General features: G+C 55.7%; 2 protein-coding genes and 1 long non-coding RNA gene across 12 annotated transcripts in view; 2 read left to right on the plus strand and 1 right to left on the minus strand.

Annotated features, from left to right (window-relative positions):
* The first annotated feature begins 236 nt into the window (after positions 1 to 236).
* On the plus strand, positions 237 to 12,399 carry NCKIPSD (NCK interacting protein with SH3 domain). 5 transcript variants are annotated; one of them, XM_008527877.2, is made up of 14 exons: positions 237 to 981; positions 1,267 to 1,994; positions 4,568 to 4,677; positions 4,855 to 5,059; positions 5,246 to 5,336; positions 5,593 to 6,083; positions 7,352 to 7,522; positions 7,691 to 7,777; positions 7,866 to 8,004; positions 8,088 to 8,168; positions 8,373 to 8,501; positions 8,597 to 8,689; positions 8,814 to 8,986; positions 11,496 to 12,399. In XM_008527877.2, exons 2-14 carry the CDS (start codon positions 1,824 to 1,826, stop codon positions 11,697 to 11,699), a joined length of 2,145 nt encoding a protein of 714 aa, XP_008526099.2. In that variant the 5' UTR covers positions 237 to 981; positions 1,267 to 1,823; the 3' UTR covers positions 11,700 to 12,399. The 5 variants fall into 5 exon arrangements, with proteins under 5 accessions (XP_008526099.2, XP_008526098.2, XP_008526100.2 ...); XM_008527876.2 differs by lacking the exon at positions 237 to 981 and having other exon boundaries at positions 1,703 to 1,994; positions 8,814 to 9,094; XM_008527878.2 differs by lacking the exon at positions 237 to 981 and having other exon boundaries at positions 1,704 to 1,994; positions 8,925 to 9,094.
* A 520-nt stretch (positions 12,400 to 12,919) lies between these two features.
* LOC139075945 (uncharacterized) lies at positions 12,920 to 18,493 on the minus strand. The gene is made up of 2 exons (XR_011526996.1): positions 18,389 to 18,493; positions 12,920 to 13,347 (listed from the first exon to the last, which is right to left on the minus strand). It is a non-coding gene; the product is annotated as an uncharacterized lncRNA (long non-coding RNA).
* The window catches only part of CELSR3 (cadherin EGF LAG seven-pass G-type receptor 3), a 28,665-nt gene continuing 19,458 nt past the window's right edge, over positions 17,166 to 26,372 (plus strand). For all 6 annotated transcript variants that reach the window (XR_011526991.1, XM_070575410.1, XM_070575413.1 and 3 more), the window contains exons 1-2: positions 17,166 to 23,764; positions 25,334 to 25,984. Coding sequence is in view for 5 of the 6 variants with exons in the window: in XM_070575410.1 (XP_070431511.1) it covers positions 20,020 to 23,764; positions 25,334 to 25,984 (4,396 nt within the window). In the remaining variant the exon portion in view is untranslated. The remainder of the gene's footprint in view (positions 23,765 to 25,333; positions 25,985 to 26,372) is intronic.

Genomic DNA, 26,372 nt, shown 5'->3' on the forward strand with positions numbered 1-26,372 from the left:
CACATACAACCTTAGGTCCCTCTGGGGTCTATGCTGGCCTAGTGTCCCAGCACTCCCTATGCAAAGAACTACACTTGAATCTTGACACAGGTCTTTCCCTGCCCTCATGCAGGTAAAGCCAAAGTTGGGCAATAGGTGTGCCAAAACTTGAGTCCAGCTCCTACGCCACCGGCAGCAGCTGATTGACTGGACATTGTGATGTCAGGAGTCCTGAAGCCAATACTGAGGCCTCAAGTAGCTGCCAGATTCCGATCTGTTGGCAGCCATGGGCTCTGGTGAAGGGTCCCGGGGCTGTGGGGTCGGGGGAGCGGGTCCTAGGAGAGAGAGTCTTCTATGTGGGGTGGTCCTTTTAGCCATACCACCTGTCATCGCTCCTACCCAGCCCTGGGCCCCAGCACAACTACACCAGTCTCATCTTTCACACAGCTCCGGCCAGGGCAGCCCCTAAGCTACTTTTGTGCTAGGAGGGTTTCTGGGAGGAGGAGGTGTGGCAGGAGTCTTGAACTGCAGAAACACCAGGGAGAAGGGCACAGACCCAGTGCCAAGAAGGAAGGGTCTGGATGTTCAGTTCTAGCAGTCCTACCCATTTCGTGAATCTCCCAGCATCTCCTCACCAAGGACCATTATGCCTATGTCCAGTCTGTCCAAAAACAGGCCAACTGCATACACTGGCCTGGTTGTGCCCACATTTCCTGCTTCCTGGGCCCAGGCTTCCAGTGGGGAATGTGGCTGGACTAGCCCTTGGACAGGAATGGGAGGCCCCCAGGGACCCTCTCCGTAGGATCCTCTCCCTAGGACCCTTAGGGCCTCTCCCCTGTGTTCCCCCCTAACCCTTGTAGGACTTAAAAGACAGATTAGGGCTGACTGGAAAGGTGGGCAGGTCAAACAAACTCTTAAGGCTACAGAGCATCCCGCTTGCCACCCCTCCTCCAGCCTTCCTGTCTGCTCTCAGAAGGGAGCATCACAAGATAATGTGGAGTTGTAAGTTCTATAAAGGCAATAGAGCTATGTGATAGCGATGGATGGGGTGGGAGCCTGACAACCTTATGCTGTGAGGGAGGGAAATGTGTCCCAGGCAGAGGAAGCAAATGCAAAGACCCACGTTAGAGAGGACGCGAGAGGCTGGTGGCTGAGGAGAGGACGTGGTTGGGGAACGAGGATGGGAGGGACTTTGGGCCGGGTATGGCACAACTTGGTTTCTGTTTTTACCGTCTCCTGCTCACCCTTGCTCTCCATTGCCCACCACTGGCGCGGTATGTGGTGAAGAGGGGTCATAAGGCCGTGGAGATCTGGCACCTGCGGGCGCTTCCAAGTATCGGATCAGCGAGATGCAACGATGGGACTACCCAAACGGGGTCGCCCTCCTTACTGTTAGTAGGTCAGGACTCACTCCCCTGGGGTAACGGGGACGCACGGGACTACGAGCGCCGGACACAGGCTCTGCCGCTGAGTAGCGGGCCAAGGGCTCCTTCGGGTGGCAGGACGGGCCGCAGCACTCGAGCTTGAGCGGAGAAAGGGAATGGAGGGCCAGGCAGGAGAAGCTGGGGCTGGTGCTCTGGGAGGGTGCCGGGGTAGGGGTCGGGCAGAAGGGGCGGCGGACTCTCCAGCCGCGCCGGGCCTCACCGCTTGGGGCCGCCAGGGAGCTCCGCGCTTCCGTGCGGCAGCCGACACACTCCCGGGGCGGGGCTGCGGCGGCCGTGCACGCGCGCGCACGCGTCGTGTGTCACGGGGCGGGGCGAGCGCGGCCAGGCGCTCCCGGCCTGGTGTCCTGTTTCCGCAGCCTTCGCCGCCTACCCTGCCCCGGCGCACCCCGGCCCGGCCCCATGTACCGCGCGCTGTACGCGTTCCGCTCAGCGGAGCCCAATGCTCTGGCGTTCGCCGCGGGCGAAACCTTTCTGGTGCTGGAACGCAGCAGCGCGCACTGGTGGCTGGCGGCGCGGGCGCGCAGTGGCGAGACGGGCTACGTGCCGCCCGCCTACCTGCGCCGCCTGCAGGTGAGTGTGCCCCTCCCCTGCCCGGCCTCCGCGGCCCTAGACTGGGCCATCACGGGCTCTCAGGACCGACCCCGGAACCCCAGACCCAATAGGACCTCCAGCAGATAGGGATTTTGAGAACCTGACCCTGAGACCCCAGACCCACGAGGACTGGGACCCCAAGAGCCCGCACTGCCTCAGAAGACCAGGCCCTTGACAGCCAATTCTGAGGACTCTAGACCTATCAGAATCCTAACTCTGGGACTGAGACTCCTTGGGATTCCAGACCCATCGGGACCCAATATCTGAACGCCCCATCTCAACAGAATTCAAGAGTCAGCCCTTAGATTCCAGCACCACCGGATACTGACCAGTTCCCCAGATCTCTGAGACCTCAGATCCTTAATCGGCCCCTTTCTTGGATCCCCGGGATCCCATACTCTTGCCTCCCACTCTCAGATCCCCGGTTGGAGCCACTGCTTCCACCACTGAGACCCAGGCCACCTGGGACACCACTGTTTCCCCAACCATGCTCCATGTCCTCACTCCGCGACTTGGACCCTGAACCTGTAGACACCCCCATCCCCTAGATGACCCCCAAAGCTCTGAGACCTCAGTGTCATTTTCACTGCCATGTACTCAGCCACCCCCCTAAGCTCTTCCTAAGACACTCCCCCACCCCCAACCGTCTCTGAACCGAGGATCCCAGCCCCTGCTGACACTCCCTGGCACTACCCTGCCCACCATCCCTCACAAGCCTCAGGCCCTGATTTTTCAGTCTTCCTTTCTCTGAAAGTGAAGGAGCTCCATTCCTCTTTGTCCCCAGCCTGGAGTGGGGGCTGCTCCCATTATGAGGAAGCAAGTCCTCCCTGTGGCTTCCCCTGCTCTGACTCTGGCCCCATTTCCTTCCAATGGAGGCTGCAGCCCCCGTTCCTGTTCCCCAAGAATAGTCCTGCTATGGGGGCTGGGGTGCAGTGTCTCCAGCTGGTCTATTCTGATCACTGGGAAGGAGGGCCGGGAGCCTCCAGGCCTGGCCTGTGCCAGACACCCTGGCCCCATCCTAGTCCCTACCCTTTAGGAAACATCCTTTTCCAGCCTGGTTCAGGACAAAAATAACAGGATAAATTTGGAGATGTCCTCTGGTCTTACCAGAGGGGATGGGCCCTGGGCCCTGGACCCTCAGCCTGATCCCATCTAGGAGTGCCTGGGGTGAGAGTGAGGAGCCCTGGACACCAGGGCTGCTGGTTCTGGAATGAGCATGTCAGACCTAGCCTCTCTGGGGATGGGGGCTTTGGGAGGCCTCTGAGGAAAGTCTTACCTCTTCCCCAAGGGCCCATAAGGCCCCTCCCCCAGCCAGGGCCCTTGTGGCTGGGTGTTTAGGGAGGGCAGAGAGGCTACCATCTTCTCTATCTCTTGTTTGCTTTCTGCATATCTGCCTCTGTCTCAGTCTCCCTAACTCTCTCTGTATGTCTATGTCATTCTGACTCCCCCCCTGTGTATGTCTCTTCCTTCTTCTGACTCTCTCCTCTGTCTCCGGCACTCAATTTCTTTCTGCGTTGTCTCCCTCTGTGTGTCCCTCCCCCGCCCCTTCTTACTTTCTGTGTATGTGTGTCTTTCTCTTTCTCTCCCCCTTTCTGTCTGCTGTCTCCCTGCACTCTGGCACACCCCATGCTACCTGGAGAGCTTTGCTGACCTCTGTGTCCCTCTGTCAGCCCCCATCAGGGAAGCTTCTCAAACTTGCTCTGGAGTGACATCACATCAGTTCTGGGGCTCCTGTGTAGCCTAATGGACCATGTGTGCCAGGGACAGGGGAGGAGTGGAAGTGGCTGGTCCCACAGCTGCTACCCCTTACTCCCTACTCCATGCCAGGCAGGCTGGGTAGATTGGACCCTTGAGTTACTGGGCATGGCAATACAGAATCTGGGACAGGGACCAGGCCCTTCTTTCATATCTGTGCTTTGCCACACACACAGAACTGCTACTTCCTAGGGTAGATCTGGAAGATTCCTAGAACAACTTGAGGGGATGAGGGCTGGCAGCAGGGGTGGATAGAGGAGTTCCCTTTGGTCTATCCTCAGCTACCAGGGGATGCAGAAGGCTCTACAAGGACAGGGCTGTTCTGGAGTGTGACCTTGGTTTTGTGAAGGATCAGCAAGATCCAGAGTGATTTGTTAAGGGCTCCAGACAGTAGAGGCTCCCTGTTTGGCATCTCAGTCTAGGCTCTGAGCCAAGTCTGGGGATAGACTAGGTGTGTACTCTTGGCCTCAAGCTGAGGGTCTTTGGGCTGTGTTTTTCCTCTAGACTCCTGGTTTTCTGAGACGTTGTAGCTGAGAACCTCACTGTGGGGTAAAATCCTGAGCATGTCCCCGGTATGTAAAGTGGCCACATGGGGGCCACCCTGTGCCTCAGCTCCCTGAGTGGTGCAGTTTGAGAACCCCATTTCATATTCTAGGTCACATTCCATGTTTACATCTAGTATTCCAGGCTCTAGCTGTAGTGGTGTTCTGTCTGCCCTGGGCTCCATCCGGAGCTGGGTCTGGGCTCAGGACCCTCACTTGGCCCCTAGGTCTAACTGTCCATCCCTGCTCCCCCAGGGCCTGGAGCAGGATGTCCTCCAAGCCATTGACCGGGCCATTGAGGCTGTGCACAATGCAGCCATGCGGAATGGTGGCAAGTACAGCCTAGAGCAGCGCGGAGTCCTCCAGTGAGTGTGGGAGAGGGAATGGTCCTTCAGTGAGTACTGGAGATATGTGGAGGGCAGGATTGGGGGTCATGCAGAGTGAAGTGGAGCGTGAGGGAGGTGGGAGGTGGAAGGGGCCTGAGCTGTCGTCAAGCATGTTGTAAGGTAATTCCCTCAGTAATCTCTTTGTCCCTCCATCAGGAAGCTGATCCACCACCGGAAAGAGACCCTGTCCCGCAGAGGCCCCTCAGCCTCCAGCCCTTCAGCTATGACCCCATCCACCAGTGACCACCATCTGGATGCTGCTGCTGCCAGGCAGCCCAATGGGGTGTGCCGAGCAGGGTTTGAGCGGCAGCACAGCCTGCCCAGTTCTGAGTATCTTGGTGTAGATGGAGGCCTCTACCAGGTACATGGTGAGAACATCCTGGAGAAGGGAGGTGGGTGAGACTTAAGGCTTTGTCCACAGGCTCAAAGGGTACACTCGAGTCAGTGAGGCAGCCATAGCCTGCCCATGCTAAGAGCTCAGGGACCTAGCCAGGCTGGTACCCCAGATGGCAGCCTATCCTCCCAGATCCCACTTCTGCCTTCCTAGATCCCACCACAGCCTCGCAGAGCAGCACCTGCCACGCCACCCCCACCCGTGAAGCGCCGAGACCGTGACACCCTCGTGGCCTCAGGGAGCGGTGAGAAGGCAGGGTTTGGGGGAATCGAGGGGTGCACCCTGTACTTGGAATGGTTGTCCTACCTGTGTCAGGGAGTTGGGGACCCTAGGCTTGGGGGAAGATAGGGCATGTATTGGGGCAGTTGGGGGCTCTGGGCTTGGTGGGGAGGGTCCAGCAGAGGAAGTAGGCCCTGTCCTGGGAAACAGGGGCTCTGGGCTTGGAGGGGTAGGGGCCCCCAGGGAGCTTCCCCAGCATAGCATCCACTCTCTGCCCACAGGCGGCCGCAACACCACGCCCTCTGGGGGCAGTTCTGTGTCCAGCGGCTCCTCAGTCAGCAGCACCTCTCTTGATATGCTCTGTACTGGCTCCAGCTCATCTGAGCCAGGCCCCAGTTGTTCACCCACGCCCCCACCTGTGCCCCGCCGAGGCACCCAGACCACTGTGTCCCAAGCTCAGCCCCCTCCGTCCAAAGTGCCAGCCCCCAAGCCTCCTACAGAGGAGGTAGCAGTTGATACAACCTCGGCCCCTGACAAGCTGGAGGCCCTGAGTGCGCTGAGCCTGGGGACCACAGAGGAGAAGGCAGTGGCTGAGACTGCTGTGCCCAGGACCATCGGGGCAGAGCTGATGGAGCTTGTGCGGAGAAACACCGGCCTGAGCCACGAGCTATGCCGCGTGGCCATTGGCGTCGTGGTGGGTCACATCCAGGCCTCCGTGCCGGCCATCTCACATGTCATGGAGCAGGTCCTCCTCTCGCTGGTAGAGGGCAAGGTGAGGGTGGGCAGCAGGGCCAGGGGCCTCCCCATCCTTGGCCGCCCTGCCGCCCCAACCCCCTTCCCACCCTCACACTGCATCCAGCCTTCACTTGACAGGTATCTCTTGAGCTCTAGCTCTGGGCCTTCATTGTGCTGGGTGCTGGGGACATTTGGGCCTATCCCTGAAGGAGAAAGGGAGGAAGAACATTCCAGGCAGAGGCTTAGCCTGGACCAGGGCCATGAGGCAAGACTGAGCTTGGCTCACAGGAGGATGTGGAACCAGACCAGCATGGCTGGAACACAAGGAGTGAGGGAGTAGGTGGTATGGGAGGAGGTGAGACCTAGGGCAGGTGACAGATGAGACCAGATGTGGGTAGCCGAGAGTTCTCTCTGGCTACAGGTAAGGAATGGACACAGAGCATGAGAGAGGGCAGTGCCTTGCTGGCCTTGGCAATGGATAGAAATGGGTGCTTCGAGAGCTGTGATGGAGGCCTAAGTGCTGACACAGGTGTGCATGAGGTGTGTGGGCATCGTGGGTGGGTGAGATCCTTTGCTGAGGTTGGAGTACTGGTCAGGGAGCAGGATTGGAGGGCAATGAGCCCAGTCTACACAAAGGGGGCCAGATGGGCCAGAGGTCCCTCCTTAGGGCTCCATCGCTCCTGCAGCTCTGATTTGGGGTTAGAGAGCAGTGGGGTCAATGGACTTGCCTGTGCTGGGCACGGCAGGCACTGCCTGGCCAGCAGGGTTCAAGGGGAACATGGGAGGTGGGTAGATGACAAGTCTGGTGCCTCTTGGTGTAGAATCGGAGGTTAGAGTCTCAGAGTCACATTCAGGCAGTGAGAGAGTCCATGGCCTTCCTCATGGAGGATGTTTATCCAGTTCTGGGATGAGAGGCAAGTTGGAAAACAGCCCACAGAAGTGTCTCACGCAGAATCCTGTCCCAGGAGGTTATCAAGACTAGAGGGCAGTGGAGTTAGTTGGAGAGGGATGTAGAATTGGGCTGGTGCCCTTAGGAGCCTTGATGTAGAAGGATGGGCCATGGGAGCAGGTCTTTTGTAGGAGCTTGAGGGGGTGCATTAGGGAGGAGGGAAAAGAACTGGGGGCTGGTCCTCTCACAGGTCCTGGGAGGATGCTGACTAGGGGCAGTTCTCGTAGGTGAGGCCAGGAGCCCTTGCCTGACTCTGGCCTGGAGCTCATACCCCTGACCTCAGGGTCTGGGTTGAACTCCAGGCCTTGGGGACTTCCTGGAGAGAGTGCTGAGTCATGCCTCGTCCTCTCCCCCAGGACCTGAGCACTGCCCTGCCCTCAGGACAGGTCTGCCATGACCAGCAGCGGCTAGAGGTGATCTTTGCAGACCTGGCTCGGCGGAAGGACGATGCCCAGCAGCGCAGCTGGGCCCTGTATGAGGACGAGGGTGTCATCCGCTGCTACCTGGAGGAGCTGCTGCACATTCTGGTGCGGAGTGGGGGCCCAGAGGTGTCCCCCAGTATGTGGAGCATCAGCCCCCGCCCTGCCCTATCCCTCTTTAATGTGCTCAGGAGTCTCCCCTCCATGTTCTCAGCATGCTCACAAGTGGCTGCACAGCTCACAATGAGTAACTGTCCCATTTCCTCCTCCCCACAGACTGACGCAGACCCTGAAGTTTGCAAGAAAATGTGCAAGAGAAATGAATTCGAATCTGTCCTGGCTTTGGTGGCCTACTACCAAATGGTGTGTGCAAGACGGAGGAGAGGGGGCATGGAGGGACCTGGGTAGAGGTGGGGGTTCTGGGCGCTGAGCACACAGAGTCCCCTGCCAGGAGCACCGGGTGTCACTGCGGCTGCTGCTCCTCAAGTGCTTCGGTGCCATGTGCAGCCTGGATGCTGCCATCATCTCCACACTTTTGTCATCTGTGCTGCCTGTGGAGCTGGCGCGGGACATGCAGACAGACACGCAGGGTGAGGCAAAGGGGAGCTTCCTGCCATCTGGGGGGGGTTCCCACCATCTGTAGCGGCTCTGATTGCCTGCCCTGCCTCTTCAGATCACCAGAAACTCTGTTACTCCGCCCTCATCCTGGCCATGGTCTTCTCCATGGGGGAGGCAGTGCCCTACGCACACTATGGTAAGAAGGCAGGTTGCCAGCTGACTGCAGAGAGCCCACAGCCAGCTGGAGTTGGCACCCATGGACTCAAGGCCTGGGGACCCACTGATCATAGCCTGACAGGGATATGGTGTCCCCAGGGCTCACAGAAACCCAGGGAGGCTGGGTGGTTGGGGGCGGGGGGGGGGGGTCAGGGCTGCAGACTTCCATATGTCCCTCTCCCAGAGCACCTGGGCACACCCTTCGCCCAGTTCCTGCTGAGCATTGTTGAGGATGGGCTGCCCTTGGATACCACAGAGCAGCTTCCAGATCTCTGCATGAACCTGCTTCTGGCTCTCAACTTGCACCTGGCAGGTGGGGATGGGGCCTGGCGGGAGGTGGCTGACCAGCTAGGGGGGCTCTCCAGGCTTAGCACCTGTGCTCTTGTCTACACCCGTGTTCTTCCTCAGCCCCTGACCAGAATGTCATCATGGCTGCCCTGAGCAAACATGCCAATGTCAAGGTCTTCTCCGAGAAGCTGCTGTTGCTCCTGAACAGAGGGGGTGAGAGCCAGGAATCTGCGCAGTGCCACTTTGATATCATGTGACTCCATGACCCCCAAAACTCCCTGGGATGACTCTGGGCCCCCCATGAGTACCACATGACCCCTCTTCCCCCACCCCTTAGATGACCCTGTGCGCATCTTCAAACATGAGCCACAGCCACCGCACTCCATCCTTAAGTTCCTGCAGGATGTGTTTGCTAGCCCTGCCACGGCTGCCATCTTCTACCACACAGACATGATGGCGCTCATCGACATCACTGTACGGCACATTGCGGACCTGTCACCTGGAGACAAGGTGCCTGGAGGTGGCTGCAATGGTGATGGTAGCTGTGTAGAAACTGAAACAAAATGGGGGGATATGACACTGAATGGAGACGAGGGACAGGGGCACTGCTGGAGCCAGGTAAGTGTGGGAGGCTGCTCAGAAACCATGACAGGTGTGCCAAGAGTCAAAGGAGCCAGGCATGAGGTGATCTGGGGCTGGGCTGTCTGCAGAAAGCTGAAGTGGAGGGAGTGGTAGGAGGGGAGGAGAGAGGAAGTGGAGTTTACACAAAGCCTTGGGAAGTTGTGATCTCTTCTCAGAGGAAGGGGAAGTGATCTGATTAACATCCTGAATGTAGTGTAGACTGTATGAGAGCACAGTGGAAGCAGGAGGCTGGTGAGGAAGCAGCTGTAGCTGTCCAGGGGGCCTGGGTGGGGTCGGGAGAGGCTGTGGCAGTGGGAGAAGAGGTCGGGTTTGAGTGTGTTGGAAGCAGGTCTGGCAGGGCTTGTGGCTAGCTTTGTCTTGAGCACCCGGGTGGATGAAGTGCTGATTGCTGAGGCAGGGAAGAACTTTTGGCGGGAAAATAGAATTGTGTTTTGATGTGTCAAGATTGAGAAGATGCCTGCTAGACATCCAGGTACAGAGGGTGTCAGGGAAGCAGTGGGATGTGAATCAGGACTGGAAAGGAAACGAGACGGATGGGTTAGAAGGAAGCTCAGGCCTCAGCCCAGGCAAAGTAGGGACAAGTAAGGAGAAACCCAGGAGAAAACCCAAGAAAGCAGGAGTCCGAAGCTATGTGTTTGGACAAGGAGGAAGATGAGTCATCTCCACAGGTAGGAGCCTGAGTAAGATGAGGGCTGAGCATTGGCCACTGGATTTGCCACACAGAAGCTGTGGTGACTGAAAAGCAATGTCAATGGAGTGGAAGGAAGACAGTCCAGTTGGAAAGTTTAAGAGAATTTGAAGTTGGAGGGGAGTGGCAATGAGGGGGAAGTGGAAGCAGTAAATGGAGATAACACTTGGAGTTTTTTTGTGGAGGAGAACAGAAAAAGGGAGGTGTGGGTCACTGGAGGGAGATATGGGGTCAGGGAGACTGTTTTAAAGGTGGGAGATGCTGGTGCACGTCTCTGAGCCAGAGGGAATGATCCAGTAAGCATAGAGGAATGGCCAACGTGTTAGGGAGAGTGGGCCACTGCAGGAGTCAAGTAGATCAGGCAGCGGGGAAGGGTCCAGCACCGTGTGGAGTGATGGTCCCTGACAGGAGCCAGAGCAGTTCATTGTGGTGGAGACAGGTAAGATGTGGGTGCTGAGAGGGGAAGACAGGGTTTCTTAAAGATTGCTTGTTTTCTCCATGAAGCAGAAGGCCAGCTGACCCAGAAGTTTAAGTTTGGAAAATGGAGAGAACGTGGGTAATGGTCCTTTAAGGGAGAGTGAACACAGCAGAGAAAAGTGGTAGAGTCCCAGGCAGTGCCTTGCACCCATTTGTGGTTTGTGGCAGGGAATGAAGTTCAGGCCTGCGCATGGCTCTACTTAGACACTGGGGTTTGATTTGCACGCGCTTTGGTCTGATCAGGGTTGGGAGTTAGTAGAGTGATGCTACCTAAGGAAGGTTTTGGTATTGACTCCTGTAATCATAGGTAAAGAGAGGAATGAGTGATGGTGAGGGGGCAAACAGAGAAATGCTGGGGTCGGGTCAGTGGATTGGGCCTCCCGGTGAGGAACGGGAGCAGCTTGGGTGTCAGATTGGAGGGGCTGTTGGAGCTGTCCAAGCCAGAGGGGTTGGCAGTGGGGAGGCAGTGTTGGAGATGGATTCAGGGCATCTATACAAGGTAAGATGGCCAGGTCTTAGGAATGGATTGGATGTTGGGTGTGCAGAGAGAGAGCTGTCAAAGAAGACACCTCTGTTTCTGGCTTGTGTATTTGAATGGACAGCAGTGCTCTTTATTAAGATGAAGAACTTGAGAAAGCCTTCAGCTTTGGGAAGATGGAGAAGATCATGAGTTTGATGGTGGATATATAGGTTTGAGGGCTCTTTGAGATATGCAGGAGATGATAAGTGGGCAGTTGGATATTCTCATCTGGAACTCACCAGAGAGGTCTAGGCAAGAGGTATGAGTGTGGGTCACCATTTGAAGCTATGGGTGTGAATGAGATCTTCCAGGGTGAGACGATAAAGTGAGAAGCAGAGGGCCTCTGACTATAGACAGTGGCACCGCGGGGCCAAGCATTAAAGGATGGGCAGGGACTTGCTGCTTCCCCTTGCCACCTCTCTGAGCTAGGACTTCCCTGGGCCAGCCACATTCTGGATCTGTGTCTGGGATGATTCATTCATTCACTTACTTATTCAACAACTATTGAAGACCAGGTACATGTGCCAGGTACATTCTGGGTGCTGGGGGTGCAACCCTGATCTTCAGTGGTGTGAGGTGGTCCCCAGCCCTGGGGTCCATGTGGCTGCCGTGAGGGAATAGTGGCCTGTCCCTGGCTGGTGGCAGTCACAGTCCCTCCCTGGGGTCCCTGAGCTTGCCTGCTCTTCCCACAGCTGCGCATGGAGTACCTCTCCCTGATGCATGCTGTGGTCCGCTCCACACCCTACCTGCAGCACCGCCACCGGCTGCCCGACCTGCAGGCCACATTACGACGCATCCTGACCGAGGAGGAAGCCTCGCCCCAGTGCCAGATGGACCGCATGATTGTCCGAGAGATGTGCAAGGAATTCCCAGTGCTGGGCGAGACCCCCAGCTAGCACCTTCCTCTCCTCCCTTCCCTGCAGCCCTGGGCAGAGTGCAGGGGACTTGGAGGCTTGGCCCTAAGAATGTTTTGCACTGACAGTGTGAGCGGAGGTGATGGTGGACGGGAGCTGAGCAGGGCCCCCACCTGAAGTAGAGCTAATGCAAGGGGCCAAGTGCAGGACTGGGGACCACACTCTGGGAGCTATGCTGGGGCAAGGGGAATGTTTGAGCCAAAGCCCCTCCATCTCCCGGTAGGCTGCCTCTTCAGCATGCCCCCCTCCCAACACACACATGCACAGAGTCCTGCTGCTGCTGCTCCAGGCTGGGCCAGAGCCCCCATCCCCACCCTGCCTGGTCTGTGTCTTGGGCCTCAGCAAGCCATGTCCTTGGGATGAGGGGGGGGCATCTTCCGCCAGCTCTGTTCTTTGCCTTAGCTTTGCAGTGAGTGCTGCTCATGTGCTCTCCCCACCCCTGCTCCCTGTGGGGGTCGCTGCCCCTCACTCCCACCCCCAGGAGTCTTGGCCAAGCTGCTGCTTTGAAGGCAGAATCTTGGAAACAAACCATCCATCCTGGAGCCTCACAGAATAGGGTGATGGCACTGAGAAAGCCAATGACAGAATCTATTTTCTCTGTAAAAATGTAGACTGAAAAGCCATGTATATTGTTCTACATGCTGCAGCTCACCTTTGGAAATAAATCACAGGCATCTGGAAACAGGCTTCCCTATATGGTTCTGTGTGGTGGTGGGAGAGGTTGGGGCGCCGGGGCCTCAAGACCTCCTCACTAGCTTGCCCTGACCTCTCCTGTGTGAGGAGGTGATAGTCCCTGACAGGCCTGTCCATCAAGGTCCCTTGAGCCCTGTTCCAGCCTCTCTTCCCTGAGTTCCCACTTCTCCTGGGCCACACCTGAGTGCCGTGGTCCATCTGCAAGTGACTTACGTCCAGGCTTCATTTACATCTTTCTTTGCCTTGAATGCCATCTCCCCCCTGTTGAAACCCTAAGATCCTCCCTCACTGTTCTCAAATGAATCAGGCCCTGCCCTAGCCCTAGGCTCCCTAACTGCCTAGGCCCTTCCCAGCTCTGTTTCCCTTCCTCATTTGTCATTGGGCCCAATAAGATACCCTCATTTTGCAGCCTCAGCAGAGATGTGGTAATTACTGTAGAGCAAAGAGAGTATCTCAACAAGTGTGGGGTTAGATTTGCACTACTGTTTGAGGGGAATTAGGGGCCAACATTTGGCAAAAACTTCATTTTCCTTGTGGGCTTCTAAGACAACAAAGACTCTTGCCATAAGTGGGAGAGAAGAGTCAGGAACCTACAGGCAGACACAAGTCTGAAGTAGTTTTCATCAGTTCCCTTCATTTTTTGCCTAAGACGATCTCATCAGATGATTCCACACATCCAGAATCATTGATACTCTGACTTCCAGTCATGACTTTTCCTTTCTCATTGGGGTGCTGAAGGCAGAGGGCTGTTATTCTCCCAGCAAGACTATGGAAAGGCCAGGGCTGCGGTGGGGTCCCCAGGAAACAGGTCCTCAGGAAGCTGAGGCAGGAACACTTGATGGAGCCCGTGGGAGTGAAGCACAGGAGGCTGATGGAGAGATGTCCTTTCTTAACTATTGACTCTTTGAGAAGGTTAAGCACACAGGCTCACCTGGACCTGAGGAGAGGATGACAAAATGGCTCCCAGTAAAGCTCTGTGTGGCACAACCTGTCACTCCTCTTCATCCTGGAGGCATTCTGCCTCCTCTTTCACATTCAGAATCAATGACATTAACTTCAGTCGTGACTCCTTTCTCATTGGAGTGCTGAAGGCAGACAACCATGAGTCTCCTCCTGAGACAGGGTAATTCAGTGAAAAGCACAAGTCCTCAGGAAGCTGAGGCAGAACATTTGACGGCCTCTGTGTCTTGCTCTGTTCCCTGTTATGATGCACACACTGACCTTGTGGGAAGAGCAGGGCTGTGCTGTGCCATCTGTCCCAGTCCCAGTACCTATGAGAAAGCGTGGCCCCATAGCAGGAGGATCAGAAGCCCCTGCGGCTTCTGCAAAGTTTTCCAAGGGGGCCCTTGCACATGTTTGTAAGGGATACAGGAGGCCCAGCTGATGAAGTCAAATAAATGCTGGCCCCTGGCAGCAAACAGATGCTCTGTGAGGGTCCAGGAGTCTGGGACCCCCTTAGCAAATCCTTTGCTGATGGTCTCACAACACGGAATTATAACCACAAATGAAAATGATGATTAGCCAGAGAATTCCTCAGGGAGGGGACTGTTTGAGAAAACACCTTTTTGGCTGCTTGGAAGGATGGTAGACATAGGATGTAGCTAGGCAGGAAAAGGGCAAAGAAAGGAGAGTGGGTGGGGTTGAAGGGAAAAAATTCAAGAAATTTTGAGGGGCAATGAGGGAAAAGGGTTTGGGCTGACCTCTGGGCTTGAAAAGTTGCCTAAAGGTGCTGGCACCATGTCTGTGGGACATGCCCGCTGGACCACAGGCTGCACATGCATAAGGCAACTCCACGGTAAGGAGTTGACTGAAGATCACCCGCCTGCTCAGTCCTCAAAAGATACAGACTGAGGGGGTGGGCTCCATGGCCAAGTGGTTAAGTTCACGTGCTCTGATTCAGCAGCCCACGGATTTGCAGGTTCAGATCCTGGGCATGGACGTAGCACTGCTCATCAAGCCATGCTGAGGCAGCATCACACACAACAGAACTAGAAGGACCTACAACTAGGATATACAACTATGTAGTGGGGGGCTTTAGGGAGAAGAAGGAAAGAAAAAGATTGGCAACAGATGTTAGCTCAGGGCCAATCTTAAAAAAAAAAAAAAATAGATACAGACTGAAGCTCCAAGTAGGTGAGGACAATCTTCTTTTTCTCTTCTTTTTATGGGAGAGTAACATACTATGAAAAGTATAGTATGTAGGGACTGGCCCTGTGGCCAAGTGGTTAAGTTCATGCGCTCCTGTTTGGTGGCCCAGGGTTTCGCCAGTTCGGATCCTGGGCGCAGACATGGCACCACTCGTCAAGCCACGCTGAGGCAGCATCCCACATGGTACAACCAGAGGCACTCACAACTAGAATATACAACTATGTACCGGGGGGCTTTAGGGGAAGAAGAAGAAAAAAAAAGATTGGCAACAGATGTTAGCTCAGGTGCCAATCTTTAAAAAAAAAAAAGTACAGTATGCAAAGAATACAGCTTAATGGATTATGACAGAGAATGCCAAGATAACCCCTACTCCAGTCAAGAAATAGAGTATCACCAGTCCCCAAAGCCCACTTGTGCACGCCCTCTAATCACTGACTCCCTCTTCCTTCCTAGAGGTAGTTGCAGATAAGTTTTGCCTGTTTTTGAACTTAATGTAAATGGAATCATAGAGCATAAACTCGTGTGTCTGGCTGCTTCACTCACCATTAAGTTTTTGAGATTCGTTCAAGTCATAGTATATGGTTGCAGTTTGTTCATTCCCAATGTTGTGGGTTATACCCTCATTTATCCACTGTTGATGACTTTCCAGTTGTTTCCAATTTTTTTCTATTACAAATAGTGTTCTCAGGAGCATTGTACATGTCTTCTTAAACATTTGCATTGTACTGGGGATATATCTCAAGAGTAGAATTGCAGGGTCACAGGCAGATACTGCCAAATAGTTTTCCAAAGTAGTTGTACCAATGTACGCTCCTCAAGTAGTGCTGAGAGTTCCAGCTCTTCCATATCTTTCCCAAAACTTAGTGTTGTCAGTTATTTTTATTTTAGTCATTCTGGTTGAGTATAGTAGTATTTATTTTTAAATTTGCATTTCACTGGATGACTAAAGAGGTTGAGTGCCTTTTCATTAGTTTACTGGCTACTTAGATCTTGCCTTTTGTGAAGCACCTGTTCAAATCTCTTGCCCTTCCATCTACTGGGTTGTCTATCTTTTATTGATTTGTGGTATGTCCTCAAGATATAAGTCCTTGGATTCCATATCTTACAATACCTTCTCCCACTGTTAATGTTGTCTTTTGATGAAAGGAAGTTCTTTAATATAATCCAATTTTTCAAGATTTTCCTTTATGGTTAGTGCATTTTGTGTCCTGTTAAAAAAATCTTTGCTTAAAGTCATGAAGAGCTTCTGTGTCCTCTTCTAAAAGCTGTGTTGTCTTTCCTTTCATGTTCAGATGTCAAATCTATCTGGTACTGATTATATGGATAGTATAAAGTAGGGGTCTCATTTAACTTTCTCCACATGGATATCCAACTGATCCAGCACCATTTATTGAAAAGCCCATCCTTCTTCATGTTGGCTCTTAAGAGCCACCCTTCTCAAAATTGAAGTCTCCCTCAGCTTTAGGCCTCTCTCTGGATTTTGTTCCATTGGTCTGTCTATTTCTGCACCAGCACCACACAGTCTTGGTTTTTGTTGCTTTCTTGATATCCAGTAGAGGAAATTGTCCTCGTACTTTGGTTTTCTTTAAAACTGTCTTGGGTATTCCTCATCCAATTGGGATTGGGATTCAATCCCAATTGAGGATTCAATCCCAATTGGGATTCACCCAATCCATTATATTGGATTCCAACATCCAATATAATATTAGGCTTGTGGTCATGAATGTAAATTTTAGGATATAGTTTGTCAGTTTACACACACATACATAATAACATCTACTGGTATTTTTATCGGAGTTGCATTGAATCCGTATATCAATTTGGGAAGAATTGGCATCTTTAAAATATTGAATCTTGCAATGCTTGTACATAGTTTTTCACTCCATTTATGTCTTTATTTCTTTCAATAGTGTTTTTATAGTGTGTGTGTGTGTGTGAAAAGTCGTTGTACACCTTTCATTAGATTTATTCCTGGCATTTGATTTTACCTAATGCTATTGTAAATGGCATTATTTATTTATTTTTTGAGGAAGATTAGCCCTGAACTATCATCTGCTGCCAATCCTCCTCTTTTCTTTTGCTGAGGAAGACTGGCCCTGAGCTAACATCCATGCCCATCTCCCTCTACTTTATATATGGGGTGCCTGCCACAGCATGGCTTGACAAGCGGTGTGTAGGTTTGCACCCAGGATCTGAACCAGTGAATCCTGGGCTGCTGAAGTGGAATGTGAGAACTCAACTGCTGCACCACCAGGCCAGCCCCGTAAATGGCATTATTTTTAAATTTTTTAATTTTCTAACTGTTGCTGATATATAGAAATTACAACTGATTTTTATATATTGACCTTGTGTCCAATGACTTTGCTAAACTCACTCCAACAACTTATCTATAGGTTCTTTTGGATCTTTTACATACACAATCTTGTTGCCTGTGAATGAGTTTTATTTTTTCCTTTCCAATTCTCATAACTTTTTATTATTTTTCTTGCTTTACTGCACTGGCTAGGCCCTCCAATATAATATTAGGCTTGTGGTCATGAATGTAAAATGTTTTTCTCTAACAATGCTCTGCTGGTCCAGAAATGAGGAATATACAAATAGTCTATTTTAAGTGAGGTTAGATTTTACCCCAGCCAGTCAGTCTAAGAAGAGCAGGGCAGGAGAGTCGTTATAGCACCGATTCTATAAGGCTAATAGTAAAGGTAAGGAACTGAGGAGGTGATGAATGATGGATTGGAGATCTCAGTGAAATCAAAGAACCGTTGGATAATTGAGCTGGGCGAGTTGGCCAGATCTTCTGGCCTGCTCTCCCAGCAAGGTACCCCTGAGAAGGAGGGGGCAAACACAGGGTAGAGAGGAAAAGGCAGGAGGCGAGAGGCTGAGCTGTCTTAGAGGACAGTTTCTGCCAAGACCTTGCCTCTGGTCTCCTGGACTGCTCTTCATCTGCCCCACAGCAGCCTCAAATCCATGTCTCTGGGCCCTGGGTGGACCTTCTAGCTTGGAACTGATGAGAAGAGATGGAGGATGAATCATGTAGGGGTCTTGCTATGTTCCTAGGAGGTAGGGGCAAAGCTAGACTTGGAGGGGGGAATTATCATCAACTTCGTTTTTGTCTTTACAGGCGGCATTAGAAGTTGCTACTGGGGGTGAGGCATAGAGGTGAGTCCAGAAGGGGAGGGGGCAGCCTCCATGGAACAGCAGTCTCAAAGGGAGGACAACAGTGAGGCAGGAACATCAGGGAGCAACACCGCGAGTCAAGGGTGTCAAGGAGAGGTCCAGGACTTGCTCTCCACAAGCCGCATCAGCTGAGGCCAGTGCTAACCTAGTGTAGACAGCAGAGCTTGATTTCCCTCGGCCATGGTGCTTTTATGCCTCTGCACATTTGCCCACATAGCCTCCAAGACCTAGAATGGCTCCTCCTTCCCTTGCAGCTGCGACCTCCTCTTGGTTATTCAAGGCTCTGCTCAGGCATCTTCTGCAGGAAGCCTTCACGGATCGCTAAGTTAGCTCAGGCGCCACCTCTGGGACCCCAGCATCCCTCCCCCTAGTGCCCCCTCTCTCTCCTTTGTTGGTGTAAAGTTTTTTGCCCTTCACTCGATAGACTGTGGACCCGGAGGGCGGGTGTGCCGTCAGAACCATGTCCCCGGTCTCACTCCTGCAGCCCCTTCACTGACTCGGCCCGCATCCAAAGGAGTTCCGCCTTCAGCGCCTCTGCTGATGCTCCACTCTCACGCCCATAGGAACTCAGACCGTATACCAGTCGCGAAGCTCCGACCTCATGGGGTCCTCAGATTCGGAGACGCGGGTGGGGATCACTGGAGCACACTGACCTTCTCTCTTGTAGCCACGTGGGGCGATCGGGAGGTGGAGCCCGCCGGAATCCCGCCTCCCGAAAGGGAAGAAGTCAAGAGGCCAAAGAATGCGCTATCTGATTGGTTGATGATGATGTCATAGGTACCCTTTGGGGCGGGCCAGAGACCTTAGCCAGGAGTTCTCCGCTGGTTCGAAGCAGGAGCGGGGCCCGTTGGAGCGCGCTAGACCAGGGCCCTGACTCCCTCCTCGGTCCTAGGACGCCTGCGCCCTTTGCACGTGGTGCTACAGGGTGTTGTCGCTGCTGCCTTTGCAGGCCGGTCCTTGGAGAAACTCCTGGATTATCTCTCAGGCTACCCTGGAACCCGCGGAGTCCTCTCCCCCGCAGACAATGAGTCCGCCGTGAAGGGCGGGGCCTCCAATTGTGCCAATAGAAACAGTGATTTTTTATTGGGACGCTCTGCGTTCATCCACCGCCCCCGCACGTCTTCTGTGACGTCTATTCCGCCGCCTGTGCCCATTGGCCAGCTGGGGTCGACTTGCGCCAGGAGTTGCCCAACGCTGGGAGACTGCATTAAATTCCGAGAGGAGGATGGAGCTTCCGTTAGTCCCTTCAAGGGGTTAAAGGACGTGGTAGTGACGGGCGAGGGGCGGGGATCCAAGGATGCCAGACCTGCAGCCTTGCGGCAACTCCAGGCTCTCCGTGGCATCCCAGAACCCTCGAGACCAGCGGCCTGGAGATGGGAGTGTAGCCTTCAGTGGGGGAGCCCTCAGCCTGGGAGAGTGCTGGGGGTCGGCAAGGCAGAGAAGATTTTGGCCTATGCTCCTGCCTCTGGCGGGTCGCCTCCCGTCCCTGCTCTGCAGGGGCACTCCAAACAAGCAGATGGTCGCGACATGTTTCATGAATTAAAACTCACTGATCGAACAGTTAAAGCTATTGTTCGGGCTGCTGGCGTTCCAGGTCCCCGTCTAGCCATCGTCCCCTCTGCCCCCAGGATTCCCCATGGTACCCTTGCCCAAGAGTTTTGAAAACGCTCTTTCTGCACGTCATGGGCAGCAAATTTTCAGACCAAAATCCGGGACAGGGTTCTAAACTAGTGCTCAGGAAGAGGGACAAGAGACATGCAAGCAGAAGAAAGCCTAGGAGATGGAGCTGGGTTAGAGCCCTAGGAGTAGGGAAGCCGATGAGGGCGGTGGCCGCAAGCGAGGAGGGTGGATCCGGCGGACGAACCTCCGCGCCCTGTTCAGCACCGTGGGCAGTACTTAACGATTACCCTTAATAAAGATGGCTACAACAGCCTCTATAGTCAGAGTTGCCATGCGCGACGGGCTGTACCACCGGATTTGGAGCTTCGGGGCGGAGGTGGAATGAACCATCGCGGCGTCCGGGAGCCATGTTGGAGCGGCGGGAGGCGGCTGCAGCGTCGGGGATGCTGTGGTGGGGGCGGCAAAAGCTGGGGCCGCACGCCAAAGGGGCTCTGGCCACGGAGTAGATGGTGCCCAGAGGGCGGCGGCGGTGCGGAGCGACAGACCGAGAGGCGGGGGACCGGGGCGGCGGCAGGGGCCTGGGAGGGGGCCCGAGAAGCGGGGCGGACCCAAGGCCCGGACCGGGACGGGGGGTGGTGGAGGCCGTGTGCAGAGGCGGTGGGTGATGGCGAGGCAGCCGCTGTGGTGGAGTCTCAGGGGGCCGACGACCCCGCTACTCCTGCTTCTCCTCCTCTCTTTGTTTCCTCTCAGCCGGGAGGAGCTGGAGGACGGCGGGGGCCAAGGCTGGGACCCGGGGATAGTTGCCGCTACGGGGCGAGGGGCACAGATCGGCGGCGGAGCCTTAGCTCTTTGTCCCGAGACGCCCGAGATCCAGGAGGATGGAGAGCCTGGCCTGGGAATCAGGGAGCCTGTCTTCGTGGGGCTCCGAGGGGGAAGGCAAAGCACCCAGAGTGGTCGAGGGCCCCCTGAGCAGCCGGACCCAGGGCTGAGGGCGGAATATGGGGTCCAGGCATTAGGTAGCCATGGGAGAGAGACAGGACAGGGAACAGGGTCTCTGTTATGCTGGCGCCCAGAGATTTCCTCTTGCGGGAAGACAGGACCCTTGCGAAGAGATAGTCTGTCGCTGGAGGCTCTATCCCCAGGGGTCCCGGGCCCGGAGGACAGCTCGCCCTTCCCTTCGGACCTTCTGGTTCCGCCCCGTGGTTCCAAATCAGTGTCCTCCCAGAGGAATGCTGGGAGAAGCGCCCTCCAAAAAGTGGGAACCATACGCTGCTGTGGGGAATTGTGGGCATCAGGACGCAGGAGTCAGGGCGAGAAGCGCGCTACATCCCGAGAGGAGAGGATAGTCCCCCGGACGGACTGTCCTCCCGGGGCTGCAGGATCTGACCCCGAGCTTGTTTCAGCACCGCGCACGGCGAGGACAGCTCCCGCATCTAGTTCAGCACCGCGCAAGTCTCGGACAGCTCCCGAGCCAGCACCCGAGCGCATGCGCTCCCGCGGTCTCTTCCGCCGCCGCTTCCTCCCGCAGCGCCCCGGGCCGCGCCCCCCGGGGGTCCCGGCCGAGCCTGGAGCCTGGAAAACACTTCCAGCGAGCCGAGTCCGCCCCCGCCGCGCCGCGAACCGCCACCCGCAGTTTCCGCAGTACAACTATCAGGCGCTAGTGCCCGAGAACGAGGCGGCGGGCACTGTGGTGCTACGCGTAGTGGCGCAGGATCCCGACACGGGCGAGGCTGGGCGCCTAGTCTACTCGTTGGCTGCGCTCATGAACAGCCGCTCCCTGGAGCTTTTCAGCATCGATCCGCAGAGCGGCCTCATCCGCACGGAGGCCGCTCTGGACCGCGAGAGCATGGAGCGCCACTACCTGCGCGTGACGGCGCAGGATCACGGCTCGCCGCGCCTCTCGGCCACCACCATGGTGGCCGTTACAGTAGCCGACCGCAACGACCACGCGCCGGTGTTTGAGCAGGCGCAATACCGGGAGACACTTCGTGAGAACGTGGAGGAGGGCTACCCCATCCTGCAGTTGCGTGCCACAGATGGCGACGCGCCCCCCAACGCCAACCTGCGTTACCGCTTTGTGGGGTCCCCAGCTGCGCGCGCTGCGGCCGCCGCCGCCTTCGAGATTGATCCGCGTTCGGGCCTCATCAGCACCAGCGGTCGTGTGGACCGCGAGCACATGGAAAGCTACGAGCTGGTAGTGGAGGCCAGCGATCAGGGCCAAGAGCCTGGGCCGCGCTCTGCCACCGTGCGTGTGCACATAACCGTGCTGGACGAGAACGACAACGCACCCCAGTTCAGCGAGAAGCGCTACGTGGCACAGGTGCGCGAGGATGTGCGCCCGCACACAGTGGTGCTGCGAGTCACTGCCACCGACCGGGACAAGGACGCCAACGGACTGGTGCACTACAACATCATCAGCGGCAACAGCCGAGGCCACTTCGCCATCGATAGCCTCACAGGCGAGATCCAGGTGGTGGCACCTTTGGACTTTGAGGCGGAGCGAGAGTATGCCTTGCGCATCCGGGCACAGGATGCAGGCCGGCCACCATTGTCCAACAACACAGGCCTGGCCAGCATCCAGGTGGTGGACATCAATGACCATACTCCTATCTTTGTCAGCACACCCTTCCAGGTCTCTGTCCTGGAAAATGCGCCCCTGGGCCACTCGGTCATCCACATTCAGGCAGTGGATGCAGACCACGGGGAGAATGCCAGATTAGAGTACTCCCTAACTGGTGTGGCTCCTGATACACCCTTTGTGATAAACAGTGCCACTGGTTGGGTCTCTGTGAGTGGTCCCCTGGACCGTGAATCTGTGGAGCATTACTTCTTTGGTGTGGAGGCCCGAGACCATGGCTCACCCCCACTCTCGGCCTCAGCCAGCGTCACAGTGACTGTGCTGGATGTTAACGACAATCGGCCCGAGTTTACAATGAAGGAATACCACCTACGGCTGAATGAGGATGCAGCTGTGGGCACCAGTGTGGTCAGCGTGACTGCTGTAGACCGTGATGCCAACAGTGCCATCAGCTACCAGATAACAGGTGGCAACACTCGGAATCGCTTTGCCATAAGCACCCAGGGGGGTGTAGGTCTGGTGACACTGGCTCTGCCACTGGACTATAAGCAGGAACGCTACTTCAAGCTGGTGCTAACTGCATCTGACCGTGCCCTTCATGATCACTGCTATGTGCATATCAACATCACAGATGCCAACACTCACCGGCCTGTCTTTCAAAGTGCCCACTACTCAGTGAGTGTGAATGAGGATTGGCCAGTGGGTAGCACCGTGGTGGTCATCAGTGCCTCTGATGATGATGTGGGTGAAAATGCTCGTATCACCTATCTCCTGGAGGACAACCTGCCCCAGTTCCGCATTGATGCAGACTCAGGGGCCATTACACTACAGGCCCCACTGGACTATGAGGACCAGGTGACCTACACGCTAGCTATTACAGCTCGGGACAATGGCATCCCACAGAAGGCAGATACAACTTACGTGGAAGTGATGGTCAATGATGTGAATGATAATGCTCCACAGTTTGTGGCCTCCCACTACACGGGGTTGGTCTCTGAGGATGCCCCACCTTTCACCAGTGTCTTGCAGATCTCAGCCACTGACAGGGATGCTCATGCCAATGGCCGGGTCCAGTACACTTTCCAGAATGGGGAAGATGGGGATGGAGACTTTACCATTGAGCCCACCTCTGGCATTGTCCGCACAGTAAGGCGGCTGGATCGGGAGGCAGTGCCAGTGTATGAACTGACTGCCTATGCCGTGGACCGAGGTGTGCCCCCACTGCGGACTCCAGTCAGCATCCAGGTGACAGTGCAGGATGTGAATGACAATGCACCTGTCTTCCCAGCTGAGGAGTTTGAGGTGCGAGTGAAGGAGAATAGCATCGTGGGCTCAGTGGTGGCCCAGATCACTGCAGTGGACCCTGACGAAGGCCCCAATGCCCATATAATGTACCAGATCGTGGAAGGGAACATCCCTGAGCTGTTCCAAATGGATATCTTCTCTGGAGAGTTGACGGCACTCATTGACCTGGACTACGAGGCTCGCCAGGAATATGTGATTGTGGTGCAGGCCACATCTGCCCCTCTGGTCAGTCGGGCCACTGTGCACGTCTGCCTAGTTGACCAGAATGACAACAGCCCCGTGCTCAACAACTTCCAGATCCTCTTCAACAACTATGTATCCAACCGTTCAGATACCTTCCCCTCAGGCATCATTGGACGCATCCCAGCTTATGATCCAGATGTCTCCGACCACCTCTTCTATTCCTTTGAGCGGGGCAATGAGCTGCAGCTGCTGGTGGTCAACCAGACCAGTGGGGAGCTTCGACTCAGCCGCAAGTTAGACAACAACCGCCCACTGGTGGCCTCCATGTTGGTGACTGTCACAGGTGAGGGGCAGGGGACAGGCAAGTGACCCAGTGAGCTCAACCCGTCAGGGCCTCAGGGGCTCCACAGGGCACCTCAAACCAAAGAGGGATTCCCAGGCCTTCCAAGAATCCCTAATGTTCTGGGTTCCTGCACCCCATAGGATCTGCCATAGACCTCGCAAGTTAGGTTTACATAGTCTCTCCTTAGGTTATTGAGCAGTTTTCACAGAACCCAAAAGATTCTAGGGCATCTAGCAGCCTCCATAAAGATTGCATGAACTGTCTGTTACTCTCGGGATAGCCCCCCTCCCTCTGAAAGGCTGGAGGTCCTTGGTTAATACCCTGGATGTTGCAGGAAAAGCTAGCATATGCCTGTCAGCCCACACCACACCCCTGTTCAGATGAAGGGTTACTTTGGGTCCAGTGTCACCTTTGCCCCATCTGTGCAGGAGAGGGAGGCCAATAGTTTAGTAGTCAGGAAAAGCAGCTTACTCCTCTGGCAGAGTACTTACTACTTCAGGTAGAGAGTGGGCCCACGTTGGTCTGCCTGCCGTCCAAGGAGCTGACCAAAGCCCTGCCGTTTGAGAAAATGTCCTAAGGTCAACCTGCCTCTTTCCTGCCTCTGCGGCCCCAGGCTTTCAGTAAGGTGCAGGCTGGAGAGGCCCTTGTAGTCCTGCCTGCTGGAGGCTGCAGAAGTTGGCAGACAGACTTTACTGGTGTTCATTCCCCAATTCTGGAGCATGGACTCCTAGCACTGACAGAGAAGGCATAGTCTTCATTTATCCCTCAATTCTGGCAAAAACTAACTCTATTGACCACTCAATGTGTGCTAGGGTCTGGGAACAAGGCCTCATCCTCCTTTCTGGGAGTGGCCACTGAGATCACAGCACCTGGGTCTGGGGGCAGCTTGCTGACCCAGGAATGCTGAGGGGGAGAGGGAGGGGTCCAAGACCCTCCTGGAGAGAGGGAACTTGCTCACCCAGGGTTCTAGGGGATGGGGTTGAGTGGTCACAGAGCCAGGGCCCCTTCTAGTGTCATGGGGAAGCAGTTTGCTGACCAGAGATAGGGGATGGCTCATCCCTGACCTAGAACCCTCTTTGTTTCTTGGAGAGGATGTTTGCTGTTTCTGCAATGCTGGAGAGTGACGGGGGTGGGGGGTGGGCGGGGCAGGGTGTGGGTGTGTGTGTGAATGGGTGGTCCATGGCCCTGGTTCCTCTTTTTGTCCTGAGTTGGGGTGGCCTGCTGACCATGATAACTTGGGGAAAGGTGGGTTACTGACCAGTTAGGGACCTCCTTGTGTGCTGTTGGAGGAATGTCTTACTGACCCATGGGCACTGTGGGGAGTTGGGTGATCCCTGGCTCAGGCCCCTCCTTGTGTTGGAGGGAGGGGAGAGGAAGCAGCAATTTGTTGACACCTTGATGCTAGGGGAGCTAGTAGTCACAAGCCCTGGAACCCGTGTCCTGGCAGGGTCAGCCTGCTGACTCAGAGGTGCTGGGGGACTGGGCAGTCACTGTCCCCAGCCCTCTTGTGTTGCAGGGAGGGGCAGCCACTGGCCTCAGACTGACCACTGCCCCTACCCCCGCCCGCAGATGGGCTGCACAGCGTCACTGCTCAGTGCGTGCTGCGCGTGGTCATCATCACGGAGGAGTTGCTGGCTAACAGCCTGACCGTGCGCCTCGAGAACATGTGGCAGGAACGCTTCCTGTCGCCGCTGTTGGGCCACTTTCTGGAAGGCGTGGCCGCGGTACTTGCCACACCTGCCGAGGACGTCTTCATCTTCAACATCCAGAACGACACGGACGTGGGGGGCACTGTGCTCAATGTGAGCTTCTCGGCGCTGGCGCCCCGCGGGGCTGGCACTGGCGCTGCAGGTCCTTGGTTCAGCTCCGAGGAGCTGCAGGAGCAGCTGTACGTGCGGCGCGCAGCACTTGCCGCCCGCTCACTTCTGGACGTGCTGCCCTTCGACGACAACGTGTGCCTGCGCGAGCCCTGCGAGAACTACATGAAGTGCGTGTCGGTGCTGCGCTTTGACTCGTCTGCGCCCTTCCTGGCCTCGGCCTCCACGCTCTTCAGACCCATCCAGCCGATTGCAGGCCTGCGCTGCCGCTGCCCGCCCGGCTTTACGGGAGACTTCTGTGAGACCGAGCTCGACCTCTGCTACTCCAACCCTTGCCGCAATGGCGGCGCCTGCGCCCGGCGCGAGGGAGGCTACACCTGCGTCTGCCGGCCGCGCTTCACCGGTGAGCAAGGCGCAGGGCTGAGGGCCCAGCCAAAGCTGGGTGAACCTCAGGCAGAGCGTGGGGGCGGAACTACAATGCACGTGAGGACCGCACATCATTCTTGAGCCAGCTGGGGTCGCGGTTAGACCAGGAACCTAGAGCTTGACCTAGAGAGAGCCTAGGGCCATGAGGGAATAGAGGCCTTAGGCCCGGCTGAGGTTGTGAAGGAGGCGTGGCCGTGGATGGGGGCGCGGCTATGAGGGGCCGTGGTCGTGGAGCAGGCGGGACCCTAGGAGGGGCATGGCCGGAGCCAGGGCTCGAGAATGAGGCGGGGCCAGACCACATTGGGGCGTGCCCACAGGGAGCTCGACCTTTCAGAGGTCTTGGAACCTGCTCGAAGCATGCGGCC

The sequence above is a fragment of the Equus przewalskii genome, chromosome 15 (assembly GCF_037783145.1).
Source record: "Equus przewalskii isolate Varuska chromosome 15, EquPr2, whole genome shotgun sequence".
Taxonomy (NCBI): Eukaryota; Metazoa; Chordata; class Mammalia; order Perissodactyla; family Equidae; genus Equus; species Equus przewalskii.

Bases quoted from the DNA above. Each gene is read 5' to 3' on its own strand.
- NCKIPSD (XM_008527876.2), top strand. From the start codon at position 1,824: ATGTACCGCGCGCTGTACGCGTTCCGCTCAGCGGAGCCCAATGCTCTG. The intron at 6,084-7,351 runs GTGAGGGTGGGC...CCTCTCCCCCAG, and splicing joins TCTCGCTGGTAGAGGGCAAG to GACCTGAGCACTGCCCTGCC. The intron at 9,095-11,495 runs GTAAGTGTGGGA...CTCTTCCCACAG, and splicing joins AGGGGCACTGCTGGAGCCAG to CTGCGCATGGAGTACCTCTC.